This window comes from Lepisosteus oculatus, chromosome 3 (genome assembly GCF_040954835.1).
Source record: "Lepisosteus oculatus isolate fLepOcu1 chromosome 3, fLepOcu1.hap2, whole genome shotgun sequence".
In the NCBI taxonomy this organism is placed as follows: domain Eukaryota; kingdom Metazoa; phylum Chordata; class Actinopteri; order Semionotiformes; family Lepisosteidae; genus Lepisosteus; species Lepisosteus oculatus.
The window spans coordinates 4,725,023-4,743,472 of record NC_090698.1 but is presented as its reverse complement, the minus strand read 5'-3'; the positions used below and the strand labels follow the sequence as shown (position 1 = coordinate 4,743,472).

Below are 18,450 nucleotides of genomic sequence, written 5' to 3'. Positions count from 1 at the left end.
TCAATACGTTCTGCTATGGGCATTGTGATCAGGTGAAAATACAAAACTTGTTTATCGTCTTTTAAAGATAGTAGTATTTATTATACAGGGTTTTACGGTGTTATATACCTGTTTTATTAAGCCTGTTCTTGCAATCCATCTGTTACACGGTTAAATATAAATATAAGGTTTAGTAATATTGATCTTCCTCACGCCTCTGCAGTATGTAACGCTTTGTTTTAAAAGAGCACGAGCAAACAGATAGTCATTTCAGTCAAGAAAGGAATAATAACAAATAAGTCGTTTTTAAGGGTTCCTAGCTAAAACATTCGTTCTCTCGATTGAAAGCAATGGGTTATATGACCAGAAATTCATTAATGTACTTGAAATGTTTACCCCCAGCGACTAATTTGTCTAGACATTGTAGTTGGGGGGTGTACCAAGCACATTCCTAGCTCGCTCATGAGGACAAGAAGCGCCCCACCTGAGATTCGAACCCGTATCTTTCCAGCCGGACTCTAGAAGCCTGACCTCACACTAGCGCTCTTATATACAGTTATATATAAAGTTACGCTCAGTTATTAATATTTAAACCAAATTGGTCTGTACCTCATATAAAGGCCTAACCTCTCTGAACACCCCTTGAGTTTCCTTAGGGTCAAAAGTAAGAAAGTGGCAGGGAGATTGGTCAATTAAACTGATGATGAGGACGGGGCAGAACTGTCATTATTTTTTGTAACGTGTATAAGGTTAAGTGCTAATTATAAAAAGCGAGACACAGTTCTCTGGCGACAGAACTCTGTCTCATGAAGTACGGTAATTCATCAGTCGAATGAATTTGACCTGCAGGGGATGTCGTACCGCACCTGCCGGGGAGTCAGAGCGTATGAAAACGCCGTCTCTCGCAGCGGAATGGCGCTTTTAATCTGCCGTGTAATCCTTTCTAAACGCGACCCACTGACTGCGTCCGCAGCCGACACTCCCCCCTTCTCTGTCTCGATGCCTGAGTGGAGATTTCACCGGCGGCTGTGTTTCCCCCACTCCCCGCGCGCGTGTGCCACAGGGGAGCTCATTTTGTGTAAATACAGCCCACGTGACGGGTGCGGGCGGTTTGCAAATCAATCCACCTGTTTTACCAACAGGGAAACGGAGCCTTACCTGCTGGTGCAATCCAGCTAGAAACAACAAGCATCTGTTTACCAAATTAGAGTTTCAAAGGACTTGAAGTCCCTAACGCAATATCCCTCCTGAGTAATTTATCTGTACCTGTTAGTAGAAATCTTTATGAAAAAGAAGTTGTGAAAAAAGCGCAGTGAAATTACGGTAAAGGCGTGGTAGACCCAAAAAGGCCAATTGACATAAACTACAGTATGTGAAACAGGAGTTAAAACTCTAAAAGTGGTGAAATTTCTGTTCAAGTTTCATAGGGTGGCAGTGACCTTCAAGAACATCAGTGCCTTTGCAGAATCTAGCCTATTGTATGATTCACTTTTGTACCATAGATGTTCTGAACCTGACTGACTCACTCAGTATCACTGCTTTTGTGTTAACTATAGCAAGTACGTTTAACCTCCCCCTTCCAGAATCTGCTGCAGGGTCTATGGGTGCTTAGTATTCCAGTCCCCCATCACAGAGTTCAGCTGTTTCGTTTGACTTTCAAGCACTGAACATAACCAGCGCAGTGGTGTTTATCATAAAGTGGTTTAGAAACACTCTAAACAGATGAATCATTACAGCTACAAGCACTATGTTTTTGGATGCATTCTAGGAAATGCATCCTAGAATGCAAACGTCTAGGAAATGCTCAACATTTTAAACCGGTGAGGTCAGTTCATTTAAATGTATACTGAAAATAGTTCAACAACATCAAGCAATCACCATTATTGCATTGTCAGAAAATTAACCAGCATTCAGTGGCTTGTGGGATTGCTTGGTGTTTTCCATTTAAGGTGGTAGTTGCATTGAAATGTAAGGAACATGTAAAGAAAGTTTAGAACAGAAAAATGGTCATTTGGTATTCTTTTGGTGTTCCTGCTTTGCTATTTTTTTAAAACTTATTTAAACCTTTTGAAAACAGAATAACCTTTGCACATGGGGAGATGCACACTTACTTATACATGGGTTTGTTGACTTAATTCATCATGAGATATATTTGCAGAAACTGAAGTGCATCTCACCCTGTGAAATAAAATATATAAATGACACTCTTTAATGATATTTTTCATTGATCATGTACCATTTTGAAATGTTCTCTGTTAAGTGAGAACTTTCATTCAAGAATATGATGAGCACATCATAAACCCATACAGTATATGTTTTTTTCTTTTGTGTGAAATTGTGTACTGCTGTGACATTGTACACTTAAGGATGAAAACCGATAGTCTGGTCAATCTTATTTTGCCTGGGTCAGGCTAGTTTTGCCCAGAGCTTTCAGAACACACCCAGGTCCACTGGAGTGACTCTAAGATAAGATCATTTTATTGGCCATATACAATTTCTTGTATTAGGAACTTGTCTTTTTCACATACCTCAACACTCTCCATGAGACACACAGACAGGGAGAGAAGCTGGGGGTCAGAGCCCAGGGTCAGCCATTTATATGGCACCACTGGAGCAGCTGGGGTTAAGGGCCTTGCTCAGGGGCCCAACGGAGTAGGATTCCTCTGCCCGCCACAGGATTTTAACCGGCAACCTTCCAGCCACAGGCACAGATCCTCAGCCACAGAGCCACCACTCCACCCCTAGGGTTTCACACACAAGACCTTGGCACACCTACAGTAAACACACCAGACCACTACAGTAGGTCTCAATAAGTCTCATATTGACCACCCTAATACAAGCATCCATGAACACAGTTAAAGACTGGTTAAAGCTGCAAAGGTGTGTGCTTATCAATACTGGAGGACTAATTGCAGGGCACCGAAGAATAAACCAACCTCACTCTGTGTGCTAGGATCTGGGAGGCAGACCAGGAAGGATTACGGAATGCAAGAGCTGAGTGTGTCCCTAAGGACCTATCAGCCTTTTTTTGGATTGCTATAGTTTCCTGGTACCTGTTCAGCTGGGAATCAGTTCTAACTAAACCTCTCTGGCCCTCAAGCCAGCCCATGCACTGTTGTGACATGGAGGTGGAAAATAATTGGTTTTGAAGCTGATACACATGTGTTTGTGTTGTACCTTCTCTGCGGCTGCCAAGCCTGGCAGTGATTGATGGCTGTGTGCAGGCATGTTGGTCGAACCTCCAGGTCGAGAGGCTAGGCCCCAGGGTGGATACAGGCGGGATAGGGGGGAGTCACTTTTCAATAAGAGAGGCTGAATATTGCATGTCTAGCTCCTACCACACAAAGTCTGGCTTTCCAGCACTTTTGAGAAGTGCACTGCCACTATTGAGTTTTGCAGGGATATCAGTATGAGAAACTAACTATTTGTGCTTTGAAGTCTGTTCATCAAAACAGCTTGAAAATTGCAAGGCTCTGCGTGTGTTAAATATGCTGTAATACTGGCCACAGTGACAGAAGGACTTTGTCAGCTCATGATGTTCTACACTGTCATTCTGGAAAGGGAGGGCATTGACACACTGTTTCCAGAACTCTCTTCTTCTATTTCTTAATGCAAGTAAATGGATGACGGTTCAGAATGAGCTGGAAAATAACACCCAAAAGTCCTTGAGTAGCAGTTAAGAGGTCTTGTGATCATTACAACCAGAAAAAGGGGTATGAACACGGCAATACCTGAATGGCCATAGTTTCAACACTCCTGTGACTGTGCAAAGGGGACTGGTTTTCTGCTGGTTCCTGCCCCCTCAGTTTGCTAAGATGCTGGCAGCGTCTCTGTCAAATCGCCGTTTTGCAACTGTTGACTGTAAACGGACGACCGCACGAACCTTAAACTGTTCATTTCATTGACTGTAAGCAACATCCTGTTCAGAGAAAAGGGGAAAAAATCATCCGAAAATGGGAGCTGCTCTGGGCCTGTCAGAATGCAGTGACAAAAGATCATTTTTCCCCGATCAGCAAGGCCGACCTTAAGACTATTAATCAGCTTTGAATTTTCTGAGTGTGGGTTAGTGGGTCAGGAGTGATGAGCAGCAGCAAAGTAACATTAACATTCAAAATAACCAAACAAGAAAAATGCACCAGAACACAATCCATCCTTTTTAAAAGAAGAGAGTCAGAAGCCGTACAATAAATCAGCTATTTCTTCAGTTCCCATACTGTGTGATGTGGGATATTAGTGCAACCATTGTGATTTTGTTCCCTTTGATTACCTTCAGTATTTGTGGGTCACCTTTAATTTAGTGGAAAGGATAGGATGGTTCTTTCACACAGCTCAGACTTTGCTTCACCTTTTTAACCCCCATTTAACTGTTACAAGTTAAAAAAGTTCCAAACTAACTTTTACAATGAAGATATGTCCAGTATATGTTATACCTATTATTTAATAGAATTTCACCTTACATGTGCTGACCCTACAGCACCTATTTGTTTACCTGTAATTGCTTATACCTGCATTTATTATTATAGATAAGAGTTCAATCAGTTTATGAGTATATGGTTCTGAATAGTTTATTTCCCTATACAGTATATTAGCTTGGGCTGCATTCATCGATACAGCCGCTTACTGACTGTGGCTGGATTAGCTCAGTTCACACCGCCCCCCTTTCCCTGCTGATATCAGATCCCTGTTAAATAAGAGCGCCTCTCTGTCCCGCGACTTCAGTCGCGTCTCCAGCCCGTGGGTTTCTGCTCGTGACAGCTCGGGTTGGTCATTCTGAGAGTTTCTCACGATGGACCTGAAAGACTTCTGTCTGAGTGACAGTTTTCACATCTTCAATCAACACAGCCAGTAAGTATTCAAGTTTCGCCTAGCGTGAATGTTGTTCAGCAATATTATATACACATCAATTTCCCTACGGGATTAATAAAGTATTATCTATCTATATTAGTGCTTAAAACGTGCAGTGTTGTATATGTGAAATGTTTATTTTTATTATAATTATTATTATTATTATAATTCGTTCTTCACGACCAAGAGTGACAAATTCATACTAGATCTTCCTAAAGTCTAACGTTTAGTGCTGTTTGACATTGGTCAGCTATCACACGAATTTACGATGCTACAATTAAACACCTGCTAACTCGTTTTTACGCATGAGTGTTTCCTAACGGAAAAATAATCGACAGTAATTTAAAGCAATTCACTTGTGCTCCGCTTTCATGTGCTTAATGAGTTTATAGGACAAATATACTTGTTTTAACTTAGATTAAGTGGTTGAAAGTTATCAAAACTGAAGGCAATCATGTCATTTTAAGGAGTTTCTTATATTTACGCATGCGTCCACTATCATTAAAACGCGTTTCATGTACCTCTCGTAGTTTACTGAGCCGGTCGCCCATCGGTGATTCTCCGTCGTCGTGCGAGCCCAGTGTGAAGACGGAGCCCCCCAGCCCCACGTTAGCGCTGGACAGCGCCACACAGTTCAGCCCCGGCGGCTCCTCAGACAGCAGCGGCTACAGCCTGCTCTCTCAAGCGCACTCTCTCGATCCGGATTCCCCGAGTTCGTGCAGCGCCGGTAGCGGCGGCGGCGGTAGAGCCCTGCCCGACACCTGCAGCGCCCAGTTCTACCGAGCCGACAGAGCGCTGTCGCTCCCGGCCGCGGACACCCTTCTCAAGAGCGACTACGCCGCCGCGCTCAGTTCGGGACCGAAGCGGCTCTGTTTGGTGTGCGGGGACTTCGCTTCGGGCTACCACTATGGTGTAGCGTCCTGTGAGGCCTGCAAGGCGTTCTTCAAGAGAACCATTCAAGGTAAAAAGCTCCTGGCGAACTTATCAGCACCTGTGCCGTGTGCCCACACCCACATCTGGTTGCGGTAAGCTCTAACGACTAAGGTCGCCAAAGGCATGATTTGTAAAGCTCGGAATGATCTCGCACTTTGTTCTGCCCATATTCCAACCTTTTTTTCTTATCCCTTTTGTTAGTTGACAGTCGCCTGTTTTTGTATTCGTTTTTGCAGTGAATACAGCAAGCGAGCTAGCATCGGTGACGGAAAACTATAAAAAAATAAAAGTATCGTATGTGCAGCGAAGCTGAAGAGTGAACAACTTGACGATATAATCACTGAACTCATGAAAGGGGGCTGTAACATTGCGTGCCTGCGCTGTTCATAATGCGGGACATTTAGTTTTTAAGTAGCTTATGGAATATTTTCGACCAATACAGCAGACGCCTAATTATGCTCCCTCCCTGGGAGAAAAAACAACAAAAGTGTGTCTGGCCCAGAATTGATCCACAGAATGCTTGCCTAAATCTGTGAGAAGGTTTCAGGGCACAGAACAATTGTGGAGATCTTAATTAATAAAGCAATCAATAATCTATTAGAGGGAACTAAGTAAATGTCCCAGATTTTGAATCCAAATCAGATTTCCAATGGGGTTTTTTTCCCAGACAGCCTGGAACTCTTCTGTGCAATTGATTTTCCTGTGAAGCCTCTGCGTGCTACATGTTGGGAGACTGCCTAGGTCATTCTTAAAAAAAAACAACAGGACCAGTGCCCATCAAATGTCAGAAAGCTTTCCGAACTTAATAAATCAACTTCTTAGTCAACCATCTGTCAAGACGTTGAAGTGAAATGCAGAGGCCAAGTGATTTTGCAGTTCTCTGCAAGTAACGTACTGTAGCTCTGTGGTTTACCCCTAATTCAGTCCTAATGGTTCCAGTTTTACCCAGCTGTAGCCAGTTCTACAGTCTAATCACACTACTCTTAAACTGGCTGAGGGAATCGAGGCTGTTTGTATCGAGTGCATTGTCGTGATGCCCTAGGAGATTCCTTCCCATGTGATAATGGAGGAAGACAAATTAAATCTTCATAATTCTGTTTTCCCATGACAAGTCCAGCTGGCCATCTGTGTTCCTGGCCACAGTCCCATGTCAAAATCAGAGTGAACAACAGCAAGGAACTAAAGGGAACTGCTTTCCTTAATCACAAAGATGAAATTATTCTGCATATTCCCATTATAGAGTCCATGGCATTTATTTTCCAGGAAAGATCCCATTCCTTCAGCTTTGAGAACATGCTCTGAGCTGCTTGCGGTTCTAGTATCTTAAGAATAACCCCAGCCTTCCTTTGTTTTTCCATTAACTAAGGGATTTAAAATGTAAGGAACAGGTACAGTGCACCATTTTAGGAGCGCTCCCTGAAAATTTGATCCCTGGGATTGTGATCCCAGTATGCTAGAGTCTTACCCACCATCAAAACATGAGATCCCATCAATCGTAGCTCTCCTGCTGCAAAACTGTGAGCCACTTGTCCATCTGGGGCTTAGCAGCCAGGCAAAAACGGTCAATAATCTATTAAAAACAACCTTTTTGTCTCGTGATCCTGGATTTCAGTGCTGAAAAGAATTCGCCGGTCGTGGTGTGACAGTGCTGATCAATATTTGTATTTGGCCCGGAGTTCCTATGGATTTCTGTGTGAAAACTCAATGTGCAGAGTAGCATGGCCAGAGCAGGATATGAACTGAAAAGGAACCATAGAATGTCTTTCAATTAGCAACCATGTTAGCTCAAGCAAACAGGTTAATGAACAGGAAGTAAGTCAAATACAACTTGATTGGCCTACAGACGCCATCCAATTAAATAATATTCTGTGTTGTGTTCTTGATGAAGGAATATGTCCCATACTATGCAAAGGAACAAGTTAAAGGTTCATTCTATGCTGAAAAAAGAAGAAAGGAAATACAGTGTTTCGGCTGTGGAGCCTTCTTCAGGTGTGAGGCTCCACGGCTGAAATGTTGTTTCCTTTCTTCTCTTTTCAGCCTAGAATAAACCTTTAACTTGTTCCTTTGCAGCCTACACATGTTGACACAGCTACAGCACCTACTTGAACTGTCCCATTCTATCATAACAGTACAATCCTAGATGCAAACTGTCTTACTTCTTAGTCTGTCCTTTTCACCTGAATCGTTGTTTTTTCTACAGGTTATATTTTGGAAGTTATAGGCGTAGCACTATTTTAGGAGATGTAAATCACTTTATAAGCACATTGCAAACACAATTATCAGTGAAGTTGCTGTTGATAGAGCACAGTGTAAATGACAAATATCTGACTTCAGTTAACAGCCATACTGTAAATAGAATGTATGCTGTATAGATCTTCTCTAGGTATTATGGATAGAGGTTTGAGCTGAATTTGCATGGTTTATGTTGAGGAATTACTGTTATAGAATGATTCCGTGTACTTTCTTTTGTGTGTCACCTGGCCAGGTAACATCGAGTACAGCTGCCCAGTGATGAACGAGTGTGAGATTACCAAACGCAGAAGGAAGTCCTGCCAGGCCTGTCGCTTTCGGAAGTGCCTGCAGGTGGGAATGATGAAGGAAGGTGAGGGTCTCTAATGTCTCTCCCTTTACCCGGAACCTCTGCAACTCAGCTCTGCTGTCCCCATAAGTGGCTATGTCACCCAGTCATTTGCCTCTGTCTCTCCTCCTAGTGTCTTCTTGAGGGGCTGTTTCACCCAGTCCTCTGCCTCTGTCTCTCCTGCCAGTGTCCCCTTGAGGGGCTGTTTCACCCAGCCCTCTGCCTCTGTCTCTCCTCCCAGTGTCCCCTTGAGGGGCTGTTTCACCCAGCCCTCTGCCTCTGTCTCTCCTCCCAGTGTCCTCTTGAGGGGCTGTTTCACCCAGCCCTCTGCCTCTGTCTCTCCTCCCAGTGTCCCCTTGAGGGGCTGTTTCACCCAGCCCTCTGCCTCTGTCTCTCCTCCCAATGTCCCCTTGAGGGGCTGTTTCACCCAGCCCACTGCCTCTCCGTCCTCCCAGTTTCCCCTTGAGGGGCTGTTTCACTCAGTCCTCTGCCTCTGTCTCTCCTCCCAGTGTCCCCTTGAGGGGCTGTCTTACCCAGCCCTCTGCCTCTGTCTCTCCTGCCACTATTGCAGACACCTGCTGCAAGAAAATGAACAGTTCAAGCAGATGGCCCAGGGGTTTTCCTACATGTACCTCTGCGGCTTTGTTCTTTTTGACAGTCTGCATCAGGCCATACATGCTGTATGACACTAGACCAGTGGGGTGGCCGCCAATGCTCCACTTTGTTCTTGAGGATGTTGCATGCGGTCTACAGTATCTCATGTCTAACTCAGATCTGACCATTTAAACCTAGCAGGGCTCCATACTGAAGTGACCCCAGCAGGAATAACGTTGATGATAACTGTGTCCGCAGGCGTTCGCATGGACCGTGTGCGGGGGGGTCGCCAGAAGTACAAGAGACGAGTGGACTCTGGAGGGCCGTTCTGCATCAAAGCCCCATATTCAAGCCCCACCAAACCCACAGGTGCCACCACTGCACTCATTCATTCATTTCTTCATGTATTCACACTGAAAAGTGATTAAAGAGGGGAACATAAGTTTGCCATGTTTTGCATGACGTAGAGCACAGGCTATTTTATTTTATGTCCTCTTTGCCATATGAGTTTTCAAATATCTGTCACAGAAAGGAGCAGAAATAATGGTTTAATGGTTTTTAATAAGAACTCCCAAGTGGTATAATGTTAGAGTTTCAAGGCTGAATGGAATGAAAATGTTGAATTGTCTGTATCATTCATTTTGATCATTCTGTGTAAAGGTATATGCAGCTTTATGCATACGAACAGTGACATAAGTGTGTGTATGTGCCTTTTTGTAGGTAACAAAGTCATATCGCACCTCCTTATGATGGAGCCCACTCCAGTCTGCGCCATGCCTGACCCCACCACCCCTGACAGCGACATCAAGACCCTGATGACCCTGTGTGACCTTTTGAACAGGGAGCTGCTGGTCGTCATTGGCTGGGCTAAGCACATCCCAGGTATCTCTGTTTTTCTCGATCGCTGGTGTTTCTGAACCATACCTGTACACTGAGCAAGGGATGAAGGAAACTCATCTTGCCCCCATCCTTATGTGACTTTTCAGACCAGTATAAGTGGAGGCACAAGAGATTCCAAATTAATGTGTTTTATAAGAATGATTATTCCAATGTAGAAAAAAAGACTAGGAAACATTTCCACTTCCACAAACACCCATTTGTGGGTGTTTGGAACAAGAAGACCCATTCAAGATGTTGGGTCTTTAAGGCACAGTTGACTGAATTCCTCAGGTCAGTCAGCTACTCAGTAAGCTAGATGTGTCCAGTGGCCACCACTCGTTGGAAGTGTCTTCTTGAGGAATTCCCCAAGCTCGGAGGCCATGTATAGCTTGGGTGCTCAGCTCTGGACCTCAAAGGCTGGAGCACTGCAGGTTGTATAGGTCTCTTTAAATCTCCAACTTCTCAAGAGAAAGGAACCTGCAGCCCCTGCAGGGCTGGCACAGGGCTGCCCAGGTGGACACTGCCAGGGGATAGTGACTGCAGTGTGCCTGCAAGCCGGCTTGACTGAGGAGCCTGGCAATGACTCACTAGCCAGCTGGGATGTCCTTAGAAAAGTGTGCCTTTGGAAACTTACTGTGGGATTTGGGACTTTGCTATGGTTTTGCTGAAGTTTATTTTTCTGCTTCCTGCTGGACAATACACTGTGCTGTCTGTGTGGCAAGGCGGTGGCTCAGCGCAGTACAATACGGTGAAGGCACTCCGATACCCAGGCAGGATAATGAATCAAACCCTAGTGAAAATACTGAAATCCTACTGTAAATGAAGGATTAAGGATTGAAGAGCAAGAGACAAATGTATATGAGAGCTCTAGGGGAGGGGCTGCTCCTTCAGCTGGATTTGGACTTTCAGTTAAAAGTTCCTTTACTCTGCACAGAAACTGTTTCCAGGTGCCCTGGCCAAAACCAAAAAGTTCCCAAGCTGCAATCCCTCACTGTCACCAGTCACTGTCAGCTATTGATCCTGCTCTATTGATCAGACTGATTATGCTGTTTCCAATCTGTTAATTAATTCGTTTTTAAGAGGCACTTGGGTCTCCTGCCCAGGGACCAGCTGTAGGCTTGTGATAAACACTGCAAGTAATGCAACCTGAAAACAGGGGGGCAACTCAATCGGCTCATTACACCGTTCTCAATTACTGTGCTGCTCCGAGCAGGACCAATGTCCTGGAGTGTGGAGAGGTTGGGGTCTGCCTTAGCCTTCCAGGTGCACATGGGCAGAGAGCAGCACAGACGTGTCGGGACCCTGCACCTCTGTGGCAGTTCTGTTCCATTCAGAGGATGGAGGCAGGCTGAATCACCCCTGTGTGCAAAACAGAAAAAGTTGTTGTTAATATTTTATCTTTTGTTGTGCCTTTAGGCCGATGGTATTGAAGAACGTAAAAAAAAGAACCACAGATAAATCAACATTAGGAATAATCGGATTCCTGTCCTAGAGAAACAAGAATTCCCCACTGCTCCTGAAACTGCACAATGCAGATCTATTCCTGTGTTTGTCTGCTGTGCTTGTGTCTGCTCGGCTTTGTGCATGGTGTTGTGTCACTACACCTCTTGTGCTGAGGCTGCTCAATTTGATATCACAGGGCTTCGTAAATCCAAATCAGTCTGCATTAGTATTCAGTCTTGTCTTGCACACGGTGAGTCCCCTCCGGAGCTCTGCTGTGATGTGCTCTCGTGCCTCTCTCCCAGGTTTCTCTGCTCTCTCCCTGGTGGACCAGATGGCTCTGCTCCAGAGTGGCTGGATGGAGGCGTTGATTTTGGTCGTAGTGTCCCGGTCGCTGAGCTTCACCGAGGAGCTGGTGTTCGCCGGGAATTTCCGGCTGGATCGGGCACAGTGCCGGGCAGCAGGACTGCAAGACCTGTACACAGCCCTCAAGCACCTGATCTCCAAGTACCAGCAGATGCACCTCAGCCCGGAGGAGGTGGTCACCCTCAAAGCCATGGTCCTTGCCAACTCAGGTGAGCTGACTGCGACGACGCGGGACATTGATTTCCACTTTGCAGCATCAAAGATCCCTGTTTCTCAGAACAGGGGCATGCCTGCATGAAAAAAGTGCTATGTCAAAATGAGTAGCTTGGACACAGATGCTCAAATGTGGACGTCCCAAAACCGAGCACAAAACGGAGACGCCACCTCTAACACAGTGGTTCCCAATCCTGGTCCTGGTGACTCGCACACCTGCTGGTCTTCATTCCATCCCACCTTCCTTAGATCATTGAAGCCTCGATCTAAGAAGCCGCTTCAAATCTATGCTTGCATTTTGGTTCTGGTCACAAGTTAGGGATTTTATTTCACTTACAAAATAGAACGATTAAAGATCCAATATGTTTAAGAGCTGGGAACAAACAGTTCTCATTAATTTCATTATTATTAAGTCAGTGAGGGGTTTGATTGTGTAACTGAGGGCTCTGCTGGAAGAAATCCAAGCAAAACAGCTGTGCGTGTCACCAGACCATTGGTAGTAGTTTGACCTTGTACAGTGTTCTGGAGCAGGGGATGTGTGAGGTAATAGTTGTACTATGGGCGAGGAAGTAACACACAGACTTGCATGGAAAAAGTCCGTCCCCTATCGCAGTGTTTCTTCTGTAGACAAACACCAGTCCATCACCCTGTCAGAGTTCAGCTTTCTCCTTTTTTTTCTGTTCATTTAAACTCGGATTTCATTTTCTTTCTCCTGCTCTCTCCCTGCCCCTCCCTCCGCGCGCCTCCGTCTGGCGAGGGCAAGGTTTGGAACAAGGGTTCAAGTCCCTGATCCTCTGGGGAGCTGAGCAGGAGTCCCTGTCACTTCTCCTCTGGAGAGCGAGTCTTTTAAAAGGCTGTTAGTGTCCCGGGGAGGGGAGATGGCTATTGACAGCTGTCAGGGAAAGAGCAAGCGGGCAGGCTGCCAGTATTGGCAAGGAGCCCTCACAGCTCCCAGCCCAAACCAGAGAGTGACTGACAGCAGGGCCTTGGCTGAAGGACACTGGACTCTCCAGACGGAGGAACTGAGTAATAAAAAATGATCAGTTTAGCAATGACTTATTTAGCATTGACTTTTAACTGTAGCAAGCAGCTGAGATTAGTGAGGGGTCTACGCGTCCGTGCTGCTGCTGAGTTCCTGGGACTTTTCTGGCTTGGAAACTCACTCACAGGGGTGGTTGGGACGCAGTGGTGGAGTCAGGGAGCAAATCTCAACCCTCTTTGTAGGAGCCCAGCATTGTGCAGGATTCTGAGCCCCGGAGCTCACCGCCTTCACAACAGCTTAAACACCCTGCAGCCTGCTTCACTAAAAGCTGGCCAGGAAAAAGATTTCACAGCATCTTTCAAGCAACTGCTCACTGAGTATGAAGGATTTGTTTGTTTTGGCACTCCTTGATGCTTTTCATGTTCCTTTACATACACTTTTCTTTTAATTACAGCACTAATTAGTGATACCCCTATGAAGAACACTTGTATTTCTTGACACCTCAGTGCCCTAATTCACTTTAGCTGTTAACTCACTGTTATGCTGTTAAACAGCATCTGCCAAATGAATAAACCTGGTATATTAGAGCCTGAACTGACTCATTGCAAAAGAAAGGTGAGAAAGTGAGCCTAAACTATACAGAAATACAACCAACCTCTTGAAAGGCCGTGTCTTTACTACTGTCGGTAGTGAAGTACAACTAAAGCTGGCTTAGGGGGAATATGCAAACTCCATACAGAGAGGTACCCAGAATGAAAACTGAACCACAGACCCAGCAACCAAGAGCCACTATTACTAACCACAGCACTGCTCTGAGTAATGTCCAAACTGCAGAAAGAGAAATATACCCCTTCCAAAACAGCTACCAGCTGTAAGAACGGTGTTAGTTACGAACCCTGTGCGGGTCTCCAGGCAGGCGACGAGGTAGAGTGGTGCGTTGTCCCAGGTAGGGTCAAGTCCAGGTAGTAGGCAAGAGGAGAGGCAAACAGATCCGACAGGGGCGAGGCAAGAGCGAGAAATCCCCAACCGAAACCAAAGAGTCGACGCTGAGGGAGTCCAGACGAGGTGTTGAGGAGGAAAGGGCGAGGTGTGCTCCGGAGGCGGAGGAGATTGTACTACTGAGCAATGGTACAGGGTGAGCTGAGGGTTTAAATAGTGAAGGAAGGGGTGTGTAAGGGAAATTGGATAATGAGGGGTTTGTTGAGACCAGCTGCAGTCGTAACAGCAGCTTAACAGACCAGTAAGGGACTGGGCAGCCAACCAAAGGTCTCACTTTCTGGGCTGAAGTCCTCGCAGTCTGCCTACACGCAGACCGTGAGACAGAGCGGGTGGAGACTTCCTCAGAGGCTCCTCATGGGAAGGTCCTCTGAAGTGAAGGGTCTCATCTTCAGCAAGGATTCAAAATGAAAGTGTCCATCTCTGGCTTTGCCCTGACACAGTCCTGGCTGAAGGGCCAGAATTAGGGCATTGATTTTGTCATTAAGAGGCCGATCAATCTCATTGACTGATAGTGTACAATTTAAATGAGCTTTGGGTATGTAGACGAAGGGTGCCTCGTGTCTCTGATTGCCACTCATGAGAGCAGAGCTGTTCTGGGGTGAGTGAGGGACAGTTTCAGAAAACAAGAAGTTTACTCCACACTTTTATATTCAACACACAGGTAAGGGCTCCCTGATACTCATAGCTTGATGCACAGTTTTTCTGTGGAAATACTTTGGTGGATTGCTACTCCTTGCCTTATAGAAAAAACTACGCCAGTCATTCACCAGTCATGTTCTTTGTTTAGTCCAGTTTCGCACACAGGTCAGTTTTGTACAATGCGCTTAAATACATTTTCATGGAGATTTTGCAGTGATGATTATTTATACATGATTGTGAAAAGTTTAATCATCGCCTGCAAAACGTGAGCAAGTATCCTTTCTGTAAATGTCTTCTTTTTCCACATATTAAACCTTCGTTTGGAAAATGATTTCCCCCCTACCGCCTCCAGAAGCCTGTGACAAGAGAAAAATAATCAATACTGGAATTGTGTGAGAGATTGTTCTGCCTGCAGCTGAGATCAATAAATCCATCTCATCGTCCTAGCCATCTATCTCAGGAACTCATAAACCCATTTCCAGTGTCTCCTGCCATTACTTGGGATTTCTGTCCTGTCAGTGTCTAGGGAAGAACTCTGAGACAGAACAGGTTTTCTTATGTAACGAGACAGGAGGAGAATTCACTCTTCGAACTCAGGTTTCTAGAGTTTATTAGAGGCTCTTAGTCTTCTAAGCTAGATTGTCTCTCAATGCAGGTTCATTTTACTGCTGGGTTTTTAAAATGTGATGTAGTAATGGAATAAAAACTGTGCAGGTCTGTAATAGCTGTGAGTGTCCTCCCAGCCTTTGGCTGCCTGTATGCTCTAAAAGCCAGAGTGTGTCCAAGGCGACACTAACAGAGAGGGCTGTGCTTGCCTGACCAGAGGTGACAGCATGAAAACTTTGAACGCACATTCTCACAAAGGGGCTTCTGTCTGTTCCTTTAGCTCCTCTCTGCTCCTGGGGACCCTCACACCATCGGAGCTCTCAGTTAAACAACTGAGCCCTTAACAGACCCAGTGACAGGCTGAGTCTGGACACTTTCATTGTTCCCCATTCCTCAACATGTTGGAGGCTGCCTTTTAGCTGTTGCGTTTCAGTAACTTAAAATCTGTCACCTCTGGGTTGGAAAAACAAACTGGTGAAAGTTCGAGCCACATGCCTTGTCTGCTCAGTTCAGGATTCTTCTGACCAAAGAGCTCGGCGGCGATGAAACCCAGCAGGTGTGTGCATCGTGAGGACCAGGAAAAATAATTATAAACTTTATTTAAAATAGCTCCTTTAAAGGTGGCTTCTCAAAGCACTTTACAGAAGTACAATAACAATAAAAAAATACACAATGAGAATACACAATGAGAGGAGACATTTGATGGGGCTACTGAATACGGTTGGTGTAAAGGAATAAATAATAGAACTAATTATGTAAAGGCTCCACACACCTGAAGAAGGCTCCACGGCCGAAATGTTGTTTTCTTTCTTCTCTGTTCAGCATGGAATAAACTTATTACTTGCTCCTTTGCAGCCTACGCATGCTGACGCAGCTCCCCACCTGAACTAATTATGTAAAGGCTCTTCTAAAGAGGAAGGTTTGAGTCTGGATTTGAATAACCTTAGAGAAGGTGACTCTCTGATATCCTTGGGGAGAGAGTTTCAGAGCTTTGGAGCGCAGCAGGAGAAGGCCCTGTCACCCATAGAGTGTAGACGGGCTTGGGGGACAGTTAGGAGAGCAGAATTAGAAGAGCGAAGGTTGCGAGGTGGGGAGTAGGACGATAATAGTTCAGACAGATACTGAGGCGTCAAGCCATGCAGAGCCTTATACTGTAGGTGAGCATGAAGATTTTGAAGCCGACACGAAACCTGACAGGATGCCAGTGCAGGGACTCCAGGGTAGGAGTGATGTTAACACTTGCACTGGACCTGGTCAGGCTTCTGGCTGCCGAATTTTGGACGTGCTGGAGTTTGTGCAAGGTGGATTTAGAAACCCCAGCGTGTGGAGCGTTACGGTAATCAATTCGGGAGAAGACAAAGGTGTTGATCAGCTAGATCTAGCTAGTAACAGCTAGTAACACTTGCGCTTCCCGATGTCTTGATGCGGGACTGCATTCTCTTGGCTGCAGACTCCGGCAGTGTGGAGAACCCGGAGGCGATCCAGCAGTTCCAGGACGTGCTCCACGAGGCCCTCCAGGATTTCGAGACCGGCCGGCACCCCGGGGACCCCCACCGCACAGGCAAGCTGCTGATGACCCTGCCGCTGCTCCGGCAGACCGCCAATCGCGCCGTGGACACTTTCTGCCGGCTGCAGCTGGAGGGCAGGGTGCCCATGCACAAACTCTTCCTGGAGATGCTGGAGGCCAAGATGTGACCCCCAAACACACACACACAGTCCCCCAGTGACACACCGACACACCCCACCCCACGCCGTGGAGCCCGGCCCTTCTGGGATGGCTGCCTGAGTTCACCATTCCTATGTGCTCACACCGGAACCAGAGAGGAAAAACATTTCATCGCCTCGAAATCAACCCGAGATGGATTGGATATTCCAAATATGTTATGGGGGGAGCATACTTTCGGTTTTTCTCTGCTACAACTGAGCCATCTGTGATATGGTATTGAATTTTCCAAGTACATACAGGAACTGTCATATCACATTATTGTCAAATGGATTTTCCTTTGTGGCAGAGCAACAGTATGTGTACAATCCCGTAAGAGTCCACAAGAGGTCGCCAAAGATAGCCTAGCGAGTGCTAAACAGGGACAATCGCGTCTGGATGCCTTAAGGTGGAAGACGCTGACTCCGGGTATCTAAGGGCGGAGGGGGTAGTTAGTCACTTACGTGAGCGATGGGAGATAAGTGTATCCTGATTTGTGCTAGAATAGATTCGGTTTTAAACGTTTATTTGGTTTAAAAAAATGAAAACGCAAAGGTCAGGGGTTTCAGAGGTTAGAAGAAAAAATGCTTCCCGTGTTGGGACGCCCATAGAAAGCGGTAACTTTTGCAATAGATTCCGTTTTCTTTTTTCTAAACGCTTTCGCCGGTTGCCTTTCGCATATTGTTTTGGTGCTTTCTAGCGAATTCCTGCGGGATTATTCCGGAAACATGCCCTACTGTTGCTCTCCCACAGTAAACCTGCCAGCTCATGACCCAGGACTGGAATCGCCAGCATCCTGTCAGGTTGGTTTAGGTAGGAATGAAGTCCTTTTTCATGCTGGTAACCGGAACATAAATGTTATTGAAAACATACAGGGTGCTTTTATAAAATCTGACTGTTCTACCTTATTCAAGTTATATTAACTTGTTTTGAAGGCACGCAGTAGAGGAGGGTGTGACTTAAGACATTTATTGCTATTTATATTAATTGCATTCTCAGGGAAAAGTCCTGCTGTTATTTATATCCTGAATAAGTCTGTAGAAAGTTAAAAACCGGCATAAGTTTCCCACATTACTCATAGTAGCACAGAAAATGCAGCTGGAACACAATTTCTAGTTCTGTCAGTCTGTTTGCCATATGGTGAGGTCTACTCCGTGGCTAATGAAGCTGGGACTGCAGGCCCAGACTCCAAGCTTACTTGAAAACTGTGAAATCAATCAGGCGTGATGTTTGCAGTCCTCCACAGGAGTGAATTTCGAAGAGCTTTAAGTCCTAGGAGGACACTAGAGTGGATGAAACAATATAGGTCAGTTTGTTCCAGAGTGCAGGCAGAGTATTCTCCAGCTTTGGACTGGCAATACTGTAAAGGAAGAGGTTTTGACAGACCTGTGACTCGCATTATAAAATGGAAGCAGTGATCTTTTGAATATTGCAATCAATTGTTTGCCATCTTGTGCGAAACATGTTCTCGTCAGTGACAAGCAGAGGGATCTAGTCTGCAAAGAGTTTCAGTAAGGTAAAATAAAAAAGGGCACCTCCTGCTGACTGGTGGTAAATGCACTTATACTGTAAAGAAAGCTGACGCGCATTAAACTGCAATACAACAGAGCCTTCACTGTGTTGCTTGTGTGACTGCTGCATGCGATAGGACAACACGTCTGCTCTCCTTAGCTCAGACAGAAAAGCCTGAAAGTT

At 45.5% G+C, this 18,450-nt stretch overlaps 1 protein-coding gene across 1 annotated transcript; it reads left to right on the top strand.

The window, feature by feature from the left end:
- Nucleotides 1-4,705: 4,705 nt before the first annotated feature.
- esrrd (estrogen-related receptor delta) lies at nt 4,706-18,363 on the top strand. The gene is made up of 7 exons (XM_006627581.3): nt 4,706-4,824; nt 5,355-5,785; nt 8,243-8,359; nt 9,188-9,298; nt 9,650-9,811; nt 11,554-11,823; nt 16,504-18,363. The coding sequence occupies exons 1-7, from the start codon at nt 4,766-4,768 to the stop codon at nt 16,746-16,748; spliced, it is 1,395 nt and encodes a 464-aa protein (XP_006627644.1). The 5' UTR covers nt 4,706-4,765; the 3' UTR covers nt 16,749-18,363.
- Nucleotides 18,364-18,450: the final 87 nt, after the last annotated feature.